The 14,692-nt window shown below is 40.0% G+C and overlaps 1 protein-coding gene and 1 pseudogene across 1 annotated transcript in view; both read left to right on the top strand.

Moving 5' to 3' along the window:
• Positions 1 to 14,692, top strand: part of LOC104007846 (phospholipid-transporting ATPase FetA-like) — a 75,917-nt gene that overhangs the window by 31,639 nt on the left and 29,586 nt on the right. Inside the window, 8 exon segments of the mRNA XM_016960478.3 lie at positions 370 to 438; positions 440 to 469; positions 2,033 to 2,094; positions 5,709 to 5,781; positions 6,134 to 6,204; positions 7,718 to 7,800; positions 8,545 to 8,703; positions 10,782 to 10,870. Coding sequence (XP_016815967.2) covers positions 370 to 438; positions 440 to 469; positions 2,033 to 2,094; positions 5,709 to 5,781; positions 6,134 to 6,204; positions 7,718 to 7,800; positions 8,545 to 8,703; positions 10,782 to 10,870 — 636 coding nt within the window.
• On the top strand, positions 10,877 to 12,429 carry LOC104007847 (zinc finger AN1-type containing 6 pseudogene; annotated as a pseudogene).

Genomic DNA, 14,692 nt, shown 5'->3' with positions numbered 1-14,692 from the left:
TCCTCCTTGTACTGAAGGGTGTGGGAGAGCATGTAGTTTTTCTGTATCTACTTTTACCCACTCTCCATACCCATTACTTTTCACTGTCAAAGGAGAAATGGGTCTTTGCCATCAACACAAAGGTAGTGGGGTTCAGGATAGATAGGTAGCAACTTATAGCCTTTTATTCTTTTATCCTCCCTTGGGAAATGTTTACTTATATTTGGGGGGCTATATGAAAGATACAACAGTGGAAAGCAACTAGGATAGTTGGATTTAGTATGAACAAATGGAGGTGAAAATGATGTTGAGGGTGAGGGATGTGGTGGGGGGGAATGTATTATCCTTTCAGTTTTCTGACCCAAGATCCTCTCCCTTTCCCTCTCTTAGTTGATTCCCCAGATCTCCTCCTTGACATGGTATACAACTATGACACCCCTGATGGTGGTGCTGTCCATTAACAGCCATGAAAGATGCCATCGATGACCTGGTGAAGTAGCTTCCTAGGCCTCTACTTCCTCACTGCACCTAGTCAGACTGTGGGCATGAAGGACTTCCCAGAACTACCTAGTGCTAACAAGAAACCCTGAATGAAAAGAGATATTTCCTTTCTTCTTTCCTTATTCATCCCAGAGTAATATGCAGTACCTTTAGGCCCAAGATTGGTGGTCTATGTATGGCCAGAAAGGGGCAAAACAAGGCCTTTCTCTATCTTCCTACTGCCACCACTTTTAGCCCCTCTCCTGAGCCTCCTTCCATCTTTAATAACCCACTCTTTCTTTACTCCTCTCTTAGCTTTTTCTAGCTTTGTTCTCATCCTTTTTCCTCTGCTCCTCCTTCTCCTACTCTATATTCCCTTTGCCTTCTTCTATCTGCCCCTGCTCCATCTCTCCTATTCTTTCTCTTTCTTCTCTCCACATTTCCTGTCTCCTCTCCAACTCTATTTTCCTTTCCAACTTTCAATTCTGTTAAGTGTGCACAGCTAGGAACCCTCTATCCTAGCTTTGAAAGAGAAACTGGCTCACAGTGAGTACTGCATGGCTTCCTCTTTGCCTCTTACAGCAGGCCCAGCATAGAGGGGTGAGAGTAAGGACCCAGTACCATGCCTACTAGTAGGATTTGGAAAGCCAGTCCTATAGACCTGCTTGCAGTTTCCCTAAGAGGGTCTTTCTGATTTTGCCAGAATAGATTTTTAGCCTAGTTTGAGAGCACCTTGTTTCCTCAGCACTTTATCTCTATAAACCCAGGATTAGCATGTTGTGGTTTACCTTTCAGTCACAACTTAGATGTACGAAAATATAACTTTATTTCTCTATAACTGAACTCAGTTTAGCTTATAACCACATACATACCCCACCTTAACTCTCTCCAGTGAGAACCAAAAATTAATTTGCCAATTCATGGTAACCCAATTACTTCTGGCTTAGAATTCAGTCTCTTTATGATAAATATTTGGACAATTTTGAATTCTGACAAATTCAGGATTCTCTCTGCCCCACTCCCAGTCCTACCCTTTACTCAGGGAGTAATCTCACCTGGAAGGAAGATATTTATGTGAATCCTGGCATCAGGACATAGCCTCTATTTGTTTCCCTTCTATTTGATCTTTAAATATTGGCCTCTTTCCTCAGCCACTATAGAAGCTTCTGTATGTCAATCATGGTTGGAGGTAGGGTAGGAGTCTGCTTGAGAATACTCAGCTTTCCCAGCACCTACCCAGGCAGACAGAATTCTGTAGCCCTGCCCATCATTTGGATTTTGTCCTCTGCAGCTTTTGATATGTTATTCTCATTCCTCCAGGTTTTTTGCTTTTGATATTTAAAACTAAAATTTTGTCTCTTTCTTCTCCCTGGATTCTTTTCCTGCCCTCTCTTCCCAGCTTCCCAGAGATAATCAACCTCTTGGCCTAGTTTGAAGGAAAGAAGGGCTTGGGACAGGGGAAAAGGAGAATTACAAAGAAGGGAACTACATTGTGTAATATTTCAAAATGTTAATCTTCTATATGCAGTTTGTTATAGGTCTATTTCCTGAACATTTTCTTGTGTGATTTTAGAAAAGGCATCAAAGTGACGATCGAGTCAACAACCGGCCTGTTCTGCTACTGGTGAATGGCAAGTAAGTTCTTCTAGAGAAGCTGGTTTAGGTAGGACCAGTCCTGAAAAAGGGCTGGGTTTAGCTCAGGACAATGAAAAGAACCTCAGACATAGAAATAATTTGTTTCTAGATCTAGCATGCCCTGAATTTGTCATGTCACCTCAGATATCTATGTGGGCCTCATTTTTCTTTTTTATAAGATAGAAACAATATTCTCTACCTTAGAGGATGCTTGTGAAAATAGAAAGGAAATAATATATATTAAAGCAATTAATATTTTATAACATGATATTACTATGCAAGTGATATTATTAGTGTGGTAGTTAGCATGGAAACATCTGTCTTTCGAACATTAATGGATTCTGACATGGTTTTTGTCCATTCTACTATAGCCTTTGGTCAGGTCATCTTTTCTGTTAAAAATCTAAACAGAGTATTGATGTTGGCCCCACTGCTGTAGTGTTTGGTCATAGCTATCTAAAGTGTTGCAGGAATGGAAGAAGGCAGGCATATTCCTATGTAAGGCAAAATATGAAGACTATCCTAAGAGGTACAAAAAATTACTATGGGAATTAATAAAAATAAGCAATTATAACTGGTTAAAGGAATCAAGGAAGACTTTCTGGAAGAGGTGTAGTGTTTGTACTAGGCCTTAAGGGAAGGGGAAGAATTCAACAAGTAGAGATTGTGTTAAAGGAAAAGTGACCAGTGTGAGCAGAAGCATGATTGCAAGAAAGTGCAAACCTGAAGGAGTTCAGGATTGAGGTCCAGCCTTTATCATGGTGGCCTTACTGAACACCCAATAGCTATAGTATTTATCATATAATTCTATCATCTCAAAAGCTTGGGCAGCTAATCCTGTTGTGTATTTTGTCTGCTGATTCTTACACACGATGGATTGTTTCCTCAAGAGTTTTGACCTGTTGAAATGTCCCATAAGATACCACCAAAAAAGTCAGTTGCAGTTAAAAAGAAAAGTAGAGAAATAGAAATAAAAAGAAAAGACAAAACTGAGTATATTAGGAATTGCTGACCAAAAGGATTTAGTCAAATGAACTCACCCAAGTAGCTTGAGCACTTGGGTTTTATAAGATTATTGAAGAATTTGTCACAGAGGGATTTTAAGGTGGGAGTTAACAGGCAAGGCCCTGGTTAGACTTTGTAAGCTACCGAGTATCTGATTAGATTAATATGTAGAGGTGAGGTTGGTTGTTGAAACAGTCTGTGTTCCAGAAAACAGCTTTCTTTTTGTAGAACACATGAGTATAAACAGAGCTGCTATTTTAAAAGTTTGTCTATTTTATAAGCTGTAATTTTTGTCATTTTTCATTTCTCAATAATTTTGTTTACAAACACATCATTAGTAGAACTTTAAGGGAATTCTAAGTGGCTGGAGGAGAGGTTGTGTCCCTCTATAAGGGTTTGTGTTTGTTTCTGTGAGTTGACTCAAGGGTATTACCTGCTGATACCTAATTTGAAAGAAGTATAAATTTGAGCCCCATCCGATATGAGGTTACAGATTTTCAGGGAAGAGTCCTCCATTCACTGACCCCCCCCCCAACCCTCCAGACTAAGATAGACAAACTTTCTTGCCAGTGAGCCGATTTTTTTAGACCACTCTTTCACTAATGGTGTTGCCCTTCAAGGGTCCTGACCTTATGAGAAATTCTTAGTTTCAACTCACTGACTCTCAAAATCATAAGGCTTTATCTCTTGTCCCTCTGGTGGGAGAAATTGAAATTCAAATTATTAGATTATTAAGACTGGCAATCCCTCCCCAACCCAAGGCAAGAACAGCTTCAGAACATGCTTACTGTTTTGGACTACAGGATTGAGTATTTTAAATCAGTAAGGAATGTCTTCACCTCTCCCAAATCTGGGACACATGATTGTTATAATGTCCAGGAACAAATTGGTAATAGTTTGGCAGCTCCTTATGTAAGAAATTATTAATTTTTATATCTCCAGGAGAAGCTAGAATGTGACAGCACTTGTTCTTCTTTATGTTTTACTGGTGACAACCGTGGAAGATAGAATGCCAGAGTAACAGAGAATGTCAAGTCAAGACAAAATAAAACAAAGACCCAGATGTCTGTCTCCAAGGCTTATAGCTACTATTCTACAGTACTATCAGAAAATTCTTTAAAAGAAACAGTGGATTTATATAAAAGGACTTTTTTGGAAAATTTGGCCCTCCTCAAAGCAGCTGTCTTCTTAGGAAAGGTGTTCTAGGAATACCCATGCCTATGTGTAGCTGGCAAAGTGGTGATGTATGTCATGCCCTGCAGATAGCAATCCTGCCTTCAGAGACAAAACAGACAGTGGCCTGTAGACTTTTTCCTGCTCTTTGGGTTCTTGGCATAATATAACTGTTGCAAGGATATAGCTCATGTTTCCAAAATGCTTGTGGCAATATGTACATTCTTCTTAGTCCTTTCTCAGAGAGGAAGGATTTATGGACCCTGTGTATTTGGGGAAATTGGGGTTAAAAAAAAAAAAAAAGAGGAGGGCAGAGAACCACCATTATTGTAGAATCTGCTCATACTGCCAGGCTGCCTTTTATGGAAAGTAGGGATTTGAGGATCAAAGATAATCTAATTTTAACATAAGTAGATAAAGGCCAGGCGCAGTGGCTCACACCTGTAATCCTAGCACTTTGGGAGGCTGAGGCAGGCGGATCACGAGGTCAGGAGTTCGAGACCAGCCTGGCTAACATGGTGAAACCTCATCTCTACTAAAAATACAAAAATTAGCTGGGTGTGGTGGTGCAAACCTGTAGTCCCAGCTATTCGGGAGGCTGAGGCAGAAGAATCACTTGAACCCAGGAGGCAGAGGTTGTAGTGAGCTGAGATCATGCCACTGTACTCCAGCCTGGGAGACAGAGCGAGACTGTGTCTCAAAAAAACAAAACGTAAGTAGATAAAATTGATGTGACCTTATGACAGAACACATTTAAGCTATCAAAAAGAATGAGCTACATCTTCTATAAGTGCTCTCCAAGATGGATTGTTAAATGAAAAATGCAAAGTGCAGAAAATTATGTATCTAGTACGTGGCTTTTAAATGTGATTTAGATGTGTATTATATGTGATTACATGGATTGATATTTTCCAGAAATAAATACAAAAATATTATTAACAGCAGCTATCTTTGGGGAGCAAAACTAAAGGCTGGAAATAGAAAAGACTTTAATTTTTCCTTTTACACACTTTACCATTGGAACTATTTTACTTTAAAAACCTTTTTTTTAAAAATGTTTTTGAGGCAGGGCCTTGCTGTATTGCTCAGGCTGGTCTCGAACTGCTGGCCTCAAGCAATCCTCCCACTCAGCCTCCCAAAGTGCTAGGATTACAGGAATGAGCCACCAGACCTGGCTAAAAAAAAAAAAAAAAAAAAAAAAAAATTGTGTGCTTATATGTCTACAGGTACTTTTGTAGGGCTTTAGAACCCTTATAGCCTGAAGTCAAGAGAAATGGGCCCCACTCTTGATTGCAGCAAGGATGCATCACAGAACAGTTTGAGCCTTGTCTTTATTCCTTTCAGCCTTTTTTGGAGGGTGGGGAATCATCTTGATTGTCAAAGCAGAGCCTTGGGGAAATTCTCAGAGCAGATATTCAAGGGTCATTTTCTTACAGGATAAAGGAGGACAAATGGATGAATGTTCAAGTGGGAGATATAATAAAACTAGAAAATAATCAGCCTGTCATGGCGAGTACCTCTTTTGGCTGTGACTTGTTCTTTTTTGGATTGAGTGGGTACCAGGGACTCTTGGAGCACTTCTGCTACCACTCCTTTTGGTGACCTTTGTTGCCCATTTTGCATCAGAAATCAATAGCTCTTGCAGTAAGAAGCTTGTTCTTGCCTATTTCTCACTGTAGTTACAGGGAAAGTGTGAGTAGCTTTGGGAGAGGGTGTATGATAGCAGTGAAAGAAAGTAAATCAGTGTCTGTAAAATGCTTAGGTTGAACATCTGTTCCTAAGGTGACTGCTTTTGTCACACTGTAATGTTAACAGCCCACCTTCCTGCTTTCCTGACTTTCTTTGACTTTTCTGACTACAGGCAGATATACTATTACTCTCTAGCAGTGAGCCATATAGTCTGACATACATAGAGACAGCAGACCTGGATGGGTAAGTGTTCCCTCCTGATGCTCCATTAAGATGATTTAGCCAGCTTAGAGTGGTCTCTCACTGAGGGACAGCATTAGGCAGGGAATTAATTTTATTCTCAGATGGAATATTGAATAGGTGAGCCAGAGAGCCTAGAAATATCCGGATAAGAGAAGATGGACACCACATCCTTGGGACCCTCAAGTCCAAGACTGAGCTCTTGACAGGAACAATTGAGCATTCACTGGGCACAGAATAGGGCAAATAAACCCCACATTCTCCATCTCTAAATTGGAGACACTCTGGCCATATTCTATAAGGCTGAGTAGCAGGAAAGAGGATAACAGAACTGTAACATTTCAGAGTACAGTTTCAAAGTTTCCAAGGGAAAAAATGTGAATATAAACATATCTATTCACTGATAAAATACCATGTTCTATAAAGGATTTAAGGTAGACATTTATTAACATCCAAAAGCTAAGGTCTTAGGAGGATAGAGCCATCTGCAGAAAGCTTATCCTGGAGAGTTTTGTATTGATCTTCATTCCTACAACTGTACTTCTTGATGCACACAATTTTTTGAAACATGGATTCCATTTTTCTTTTTGTCTATGCATTCCAGCAAGCAGTTACTTAAGAGCCTGTCATGGGCCCCATAAATATTTATGAGGTGTGGAGTATGTTTCCTCGGAGGTATGTGCAAGTTTTTACCAGGATCTGCTCCTTATTCTTTTTTTAAAAAATTAAATTTAATTAAAAAAAATAGAGACAGGGTCTCGCTGTGTTGTCCAGGCTGGCCTTGAACTCCTGAGCTCAAGTGATCCTCCCGCCTTGGCCTTCCAAACTGCTAGGATCACAGGCGTGAGCAACCATGTCTGGCCATACTCCTTATTCTTTTTTTTTTTTTTTTTTTGAGATGGAGTCTAGCTCTGTTCCCCAGGCTGGAGTACAGTGGTACAGTCTCGGCTCACTGTAAGCTCCGCCTCCCAGGTTCATGCCATTCTCCTGCCTCAGCCTCCCTAGTAGCTGGGACTACAGGCGCCCACCACCACGCCCAGCTAATTTTTTGTATTTTTAGTAGAGACAGGGTTTCACTGTGTTAGCCAGGATGGTCTCGATCTCCTGACCTCGTGATCCGCCCGCCTCGGCCTCCCAAAGTGCTGGGATTACAGGCATACTCCTTATTCTTGAAGGGAGCAGGTACTATCTCCAGGTTGTTTATGATGTTTCTTCAGCCTCTCTAGAGCACCTGACCAGCTAGATCTCATGAGTTGATTAAGTAGTGGCAGTGTGTTGCAGGGAGTGAGAGGAAAGAGACGGGAGTGAGTGAGCTAACACTCAGCTTCCTTGAAGAGCCATCTCACCTCAATACTGAGAGAGAAGCAGTGGGAGTGACTTTTACAGCTCAGACTCATAGCCCAGGCTCTACTGGTAACATCTATTTTCTAAAACCCCATGAAAAAGTAGGAGATACTGCACCCGTACAACAGTTCTGTTTGTGTCCTGTACAGTGGTCACTTGTCTTTTACTCTAGTGAAACCAACCTGAAAGTGAAGCAGGCCATCTCAGTTACCAGGGACATGGAAGATCGCCTGGAGCTTCTGTCTACCTTTAATGGTGAGTTAGGAAATGGGTTTTCCTACCTAAATTTTCATCAGTAGAGTACTGGTTAAATAAAGTATGGTACATCCATAGTGATTTCTATACAACTTATTACAACAATATGCAAGTTGATATTTATTGAAATATAAAAAATACAACATGTAATTAAAAGAAAAATACAATTTACAAAAGACTGCATAGTGTATATAACATTAACCTGTTTTTGGAAATATAGGTATGTTTATCAGTACTTACATAGAAAAAACATAGAAGGATGTACTTCAAAAGGTAAATAGCACTTTTCTCAAGACAGTGAATGAATTTTACTTCCTTCTTTACCATTTTAGTATTACTTAAACATTTACAAAGGGCATATTTACTTTACTAATCAGGAAAATGTCAAGTTGTTTCCATTTTGAAAAAAATACTAGGTTCGCTTTAAGTCGTTTTTGAGTTTCTTCAGATTCAGAGCTCTTATGATCTGGCAGTACTGATGTCACCATCATGTGGGGTTTTCTCTCTCTCTGGATGATCCATATCACATACAGAATTATTCTTCTTTAGTTCCCAGAAACCTTTGTCTGCCTTTCTTGAAGGAGCTGGTGAGAAATGGGCAGTAACTGAGAGAGGATAGGAAAAAGATGTGTATGTATTTTGAAAGAAGAATTTTATTTCCTCCTTTCTATTAAGTCTCCTTTCATCCTTAGGAAAAGCCTAAGATTAGAGATCCAGAACTCTTACACCTTCATTTTTCTGCAGGAGAAGTGAGATGTGAGGCTCCCAATAACAAATTGGACAAATTCTCAGGAATACTGACCTATAAGGGGAAAAACTACTTCCTGGACCATGACAAGCTGCTACTCTGAGGCTGCAACATCAGGAATACAGATTGGTGCTATGGCTTGGTGATCTACACTGGTACGTTTCCCTTGGCCCCCAGCCTGCTAAATTCCATTCATGGCTGAGCTATGGGTACTTAGTTTTCAGGATGTGGATATGACACTCAGATATATTTCAGAACACTATGGTTTTGAGATAGATAGGCAGGTAGAAGGATGGATGGATGGATGGATGGGAGATTTGTGGGAAAAAACCTTGTTTCTTAGGGAAAAAAAAGTGACTTCTGTTTCCAAGCAATGAACTTCCAACATATCGGTTCTACCTTTGTTAGAGGAAGGCATTGTGTTCCAAAACCACAGGGCATCCATAAGTCTCTTTAACCAGATCTGGACACAGGAGAGGGTATACATACAGAGGAAGTACGATAGAATTACCATATGAAGGGGGAGAGTATACATATGAACTATTCCCATGAAGAGAGGATGGACACAATGCTTATCATAGAGAAAAATATAATGTAAAATGTTCATGCCACAGAAAAGTCACATATGGATCATTAATAGTGGCCCCTCTTGAGATGTTATTTAGAACCACAATTCATTATATTTAGTAAGAGATTTTCTTGGGTTATGATGTGGTTCAGGAAAATGGAGGAAGCCTCTGTGCTGCCCCATTCCCTCAGTGACAACAACCATAGTAGGAAATATCAAGAAAGATTTACCACAGTGAATATTATTCAACTCAGATTCCCAGAGCTCCCCTTCTAGAGCATCTACTCCTAGACATGAGGCTTCTAGACTCCTTGCTTCTGTGAAAAGTAATGAGACCAAATCCCTAGGGAGAAGCTTAAGCGTCTAGGGAGGCCCTGGTGGAACTTCCTTCATTGGTTCTTGATCTAGAGTGGCAATGACTAGGCTACCTAATTCCCAAACTCAAAAGACTTAAATTAGACTTACTTTCTTCACTGTATGTACTTCAGCAGCTACTCACACACAATTGCCACTCATAAAAGCTCATTTTTCAGCGAAAGGTTTTTTTCCTGAAAGCAATAACAGTGGGGCTGCCAACCAGCACAAATGTAGTTAAGTTTTCCCAAGGTTGGTTACATGGTAGTGAGTATCTTTGGGAAGCTCTGAGCAGAGAACTAATGCCACCTAAAAGCGTTTTGAGGTGTTTGTATGGAATTGAGTTGCTGTTCCTGCTACATGATGTCCAAGTTCTGTGATGATTTCTACCTTCTTCCTGAAGCCTGGGGTAAGGTCAGTCTAAGGACCCTTAGAAGATATGGTCCCTGTAGCTTCCAGGCTATGAGCCAAACTTCTCATATCTTGAAGCCCTTCAAGGAATGCTTAAGAGGAAAGAATGTCATAGCTTATGCTCTGCGCTCCCACTGTTTGCCCACATATCAGAGATGTCCCAGCTCCCCATGTGTAAACATTGATGAAATTCCTTTTTCTGTCCTTTATCAGAACACATGTTAGAATAATGGTCAGATGGTGAAAGGCCAGAGAAATTGCTGCTTACAGTTTCTTCTAAACCTCTTACATTTTCTCTGGAGCCATAGCTCGAATTAGTAATTTCCAGCTCTAGTCCCATTGGCCATTAAAAGCTCCTTACTTCTGCCTACCATCTGTCCTGTCATGAAGAAACATGGAATCTCTGTCTCTCAGCTCCAGAGGAGTCTCAGCTCCCCTGCTTCCACCTCAGAAGAAATCACTGCCATTGCCTTTTCGTTTCTTCCATTCCGAGTTAGAAACTTTCAGTATAGCCTGAGCCAGCAGTGGGCTTTCTCAAAAGATGATGGGGATCTCTTTATCAGAAAATTCCTTCTCTAAGCTAAATAAACCAGATGGTGATAAGAGAGAAGCTTGCAACTCCTCTTCTAATTTAACTCATCTATGAAAGTTGAGACTGTCTGAGGTGCTACAAAGAGAGGGATCTGCATGAATGTACTTTACAGAAGTCATTGGAACTATCCTTAGAAAAAATTTTCCGTTTTTTGAGTTATTGAAAACCGTGAGCCTTTCTCTAGGGCTTTATCCTCTAGCATTGGAAAGTGGTTAGATTAGATTATCGTAAAGGTACAGTTCAGCCAATTCCAAGCCTCTGAGTATATTCAGTGATTCTAATATCTGATATCTTCCTGTTTTATTTAGGGCCAGATACCAAATTAATGCAGAATAGTGGAAAGTCCACTTTTAAACGAACACAGATAGACCATCTCGTGAATGTCCTTGTACTCTGGGTAAGTTAAATACTTTTTTTTCTTTGTTTCTTTACAAATAGACATACTTCCCTTCCTTTCACAGGAGAAATGGTATTTCCAGTTCAGAATTTAGCTGTTTGAAAGTCTCAAGCACAGCTTCAAGTGAAGTTAATCTGAGGTGAAGCAAACAGAAAATTGTGGAGGTTTTGTTGGTGTGCAATGGAGGAACATGGCTCAAGAAACTAATCACAGCCAAGTACCTGTGCTTTGTTCCACTGGCTGCGGATTTTATGGAAACCCTAGTACAAATGGCACGTGTTAAGTATGCTATAAAGAACATCTTCAAAGACTGAATAGTAGTAATGGTAGAATAAGCCAACCTGCAACCTCTGAATCTTTACCAGTTCAATGCACAGATGGCAGTGTCCCAGAAGCCCAGTCAACATTAGACTCTACATCTTCATCTATGCAGCCAAGCCCTGTATCAAATCAGTCACTTTTATCAGAATCTGTAGCATCTTCTCAATTGGACAGTACATCTGTGGACAAGCAGTACCTGAAACAGAAGATCTGCAGGCTTCAGTATCAGACATGGCACAGCAGCCATCTGAAGAGCAAAGCAAGTCTCTTGAAAAACCAAAACAAAAAAAGAATCTCTGTTTCATGTGCAGCAAGAAAGTGGGACTTACTAGGTTTGAATGCGGTGTAGAAATGTTTACTGTGGTGTACACTGTTACTCAGATCTACACAATTGCTCTTAAAATTACAAAGCTGATGCCGCTGAGAAAATCAGAAAAGAAAATCCAGTAGTTGTTGGCTAGAAGATCCAAAAGATTTGAACTCCTGCTGGAATACAAAATTCTTGATCATCTGCAAACTAAAAATTGACTTGAGGTTTTTTTTCCCTAGTCATTGGGAAAGTAGAGCAGTGTATCTTGCATGTCATCGGATGAATAGATTTTTGTTTTGATTTTGTTTTGAAAATGACTCTGAACATTTATTTCCATTGCAATTTCTGTGGCTGAGAAGACTTAAACTTTACAAGTAGTATCCTTTTAAGATCATTTTAATTTTAGTTGAGTGCAGAGGGCTTTTATAACAAACGTGCAGAAATTTTGGTGGACTGTGATTTTTCCAGTATCAAATATGCATGCATTAATCTTGCAGTTTATTTTCTCATTGTGTACATATATATTGCTTTTCTCTGCAGCACGATTTCTCTTTTGATAATGCCCTTTGGGGCACAACTAGTTATCGGTAACTGAATGTATCTTAATCATTATGGCTGCTTCTGTTTTTTCATTAACAAAGGTTATTCATATGTTAGCATATAGTTTCTTTGCACCCACTATTTATGTCTGAATCATTTGTCACAAGAGAGTGTGTGCTGATGAGATTCTAAGTTTGTGTGTTTAAACTTTTTTTTGAGCGAGGGAAGAAAAAGCTGTATGCATTTCATTGCTGTCTACAGGTTTCTTTCAGATTATGTTCATGGGTTTGTGTGTATACGATATGAAGAATGATCTGAAGTAATTGTGCTGTATTTATGTTTATTCACCAGTCTTTGATTAAATAAAAAGGAAAACCAGAAAAAAAAAGTCTCAAGCAGTCTTAGGATCCCAGAGATTAAGATCTGAGGCAGAAAAGAACAGACAAATTACAAGAGAGTCTAGCTTACGCCTCTGTTAGGAAGAATAGTCACAGAGTGTTTAAAAAGATATCATGCTTTGATTAGTGGTACAAGAATGGATCAAGGACCCAGTTTAGAAATTAAGACATATTTTTATTTTCTCATAATCAGTTTTACTCATGACCACTTTAATAAAACCTTACTTAGACTAATAGAACACCTTGTTTGAACTGATGATTTTCAAACTCTTTTCTTAGAGGAGTCTTAAGGTCTGGTGCAGTGGAAATAGGGAAGATCAAGTGGATTTTATTCTATCCTCCTCATTTTGAAGTTCTTGCTTTAAAAAGAACAGCTTCATGTTTATCTATTTTATGAAATTTCAGTTGTAAAAATAGAAGGGGGTTCTATTAAGAAGTGAAATTTGAAAAGCACTGCAATATATAATAATCAGCTTTGATAATAGATGTTTAAATTGAAGACTAGTTAATAAATTATTTCTGTGCTGTCTGATATAAGCTGCCTTTATTCTTATTAGTTATAGACAGATTAATTTCCTCTCTTAAACAGCTTCTTTGCATAGCTGAGCAGTTCCTGTAATGCCTACGCTTGATCTCATAACTTTTCATTTTTATTTTTACTCTATTATTTAGACTCTGAAAACTCAAAAAAAAAAAACCTTTTCTTTGTACACTCTTATCATTAATATCTGAATTATAAACTGCCTTTTTTCTTTATTATGGGAAACATCCCAAATCCTTTTCAAAATCCTTTGGATCTAGCAAAAGGGGTTTTAGAAAATTAGGAAGGTTCATTCAGCTCAGAATCTAGTATTCATTCATTATACTTCTCTTTCTATTATGGAGTAAGTAGTTTTCAGCAGTTGATCAAAGTTCCATTTCCTAGTTTCTTAATGAAGAAGACAATCATGGTCAAGAATTAAGGAAGGTAACATGGGCAAATATGCTTTTGACAACATTAGCAATATACATCATTAGACAGTAAGCTAGGTCATTTAGCCTAGGCTTGTCTTCAAAACAGGATGTCTTCAAATGGGTGTGATGGCACACACCTGTAATCCCAGCAGGTTGGGAGGCCGAGGCAGGAGGATTGTTCAAGCCTGGAAGTTTGAGAGCAGCCTGGGAAACAGTGAGACCCCATCTCTATAAAAAACAACAACGAAACACAAAAACACAGGTGGAACAAGATGGCTGAATAGAAGTCTTTATTAATCACTCCCCCACACACACTCCCACAAAAACACCAAATTTAACAACTATCCACATATAAAAGTACCTTCAAAAGAAACAAAAATGAGTCGAACAATCACAATACCTGGTTTTAACATCATATCACCAAAAGAAGCATTGAAGACAATCTTGAATTGCTGATGCCACCATTCCCCCATCTCCTGGTGGCCATGCATGGTGCAGAGAACTTGTAAGCTTTAGGGAGGGAGAGCACAGCAATTGTGGAACCCTGCATTGAACTCAGTGCTGTTCTGTCATAGTGGAAAGCAAAACCAAGCTGAACTCTGCTGACACCCACCCATAGAGGGAGCATTTAGACCAACCCTAGCCAGAAGGGAATCGCCCATCCCAGCAGTCAGAACTTCAGTTTCGTCAAGCCTCACCACCTTGGGCTAAAGTGCTCTGGGGTCCTAAACAAGCTTGAAAGCAGTCTAGGCCACAAAGACTGCCATTCCTAGGCAAGCCCTAGTGCTGTACTGAGCTCAGAGCCAGTGGACATGGGGGGTCGGGGTGGGTGCACACAACCTAGTGAAACACCAGCCAGAGCAGAGAAGGGAGTGCTAATGCTACCCCTCCCACAACCCCAGGCAGCACAGCTTGCAGTAACAAAAGTGACTCCTTTCTTCCGCATGAGGAGATGGAAGAGTAAAGAGGCCTTTGTCTTGCAAATTGGAGACCAGGTCAGCCACAGTACCATAGGGCAGTGGACAGAGTCACGAGGCCCCCATTCTAGACCCTAGCTCCCAGACAGCATATCTAGATACACCCTGGACCAGAAGGGAACCTGCTGCCTTCAAAGGAAGGACCCAGTCCTGGCAGGTTCATCACCTGCTGACTAAACAGCCCTTGGGCCCTAAAGAACCAGCAGCGATACCCAGGTAGTACATTGTGAGCCTTAGGTGAGACTGTAGAGTGGCAGCATCTAGACGTGCTGGCTTCAGGTGAGACCCAGCACATTCCCAGCCATGGTGGCTATGGTGAGAG

This window comes from Pan troglodytes, chromosome 11, assembly GCF_028858775.2.
Source record: "Pan troglodytes isolate AG18354 chromosome 11, NHGRI_mPanTro3-v2.0_pri, whole genome shotgun sequence".
In the NCBI taxonomy this organism is placed as follows: Eukaryota; Metazoa; Chordata; class Mammalia; order Primates; family Hominidae; genus Pan; species Pan troglodytes.
The sequence above is the reverse complement of the archived record's forward strand: the minus strand, read 5'-3'. Positions and strand labels throughout refer to the sequence as shown.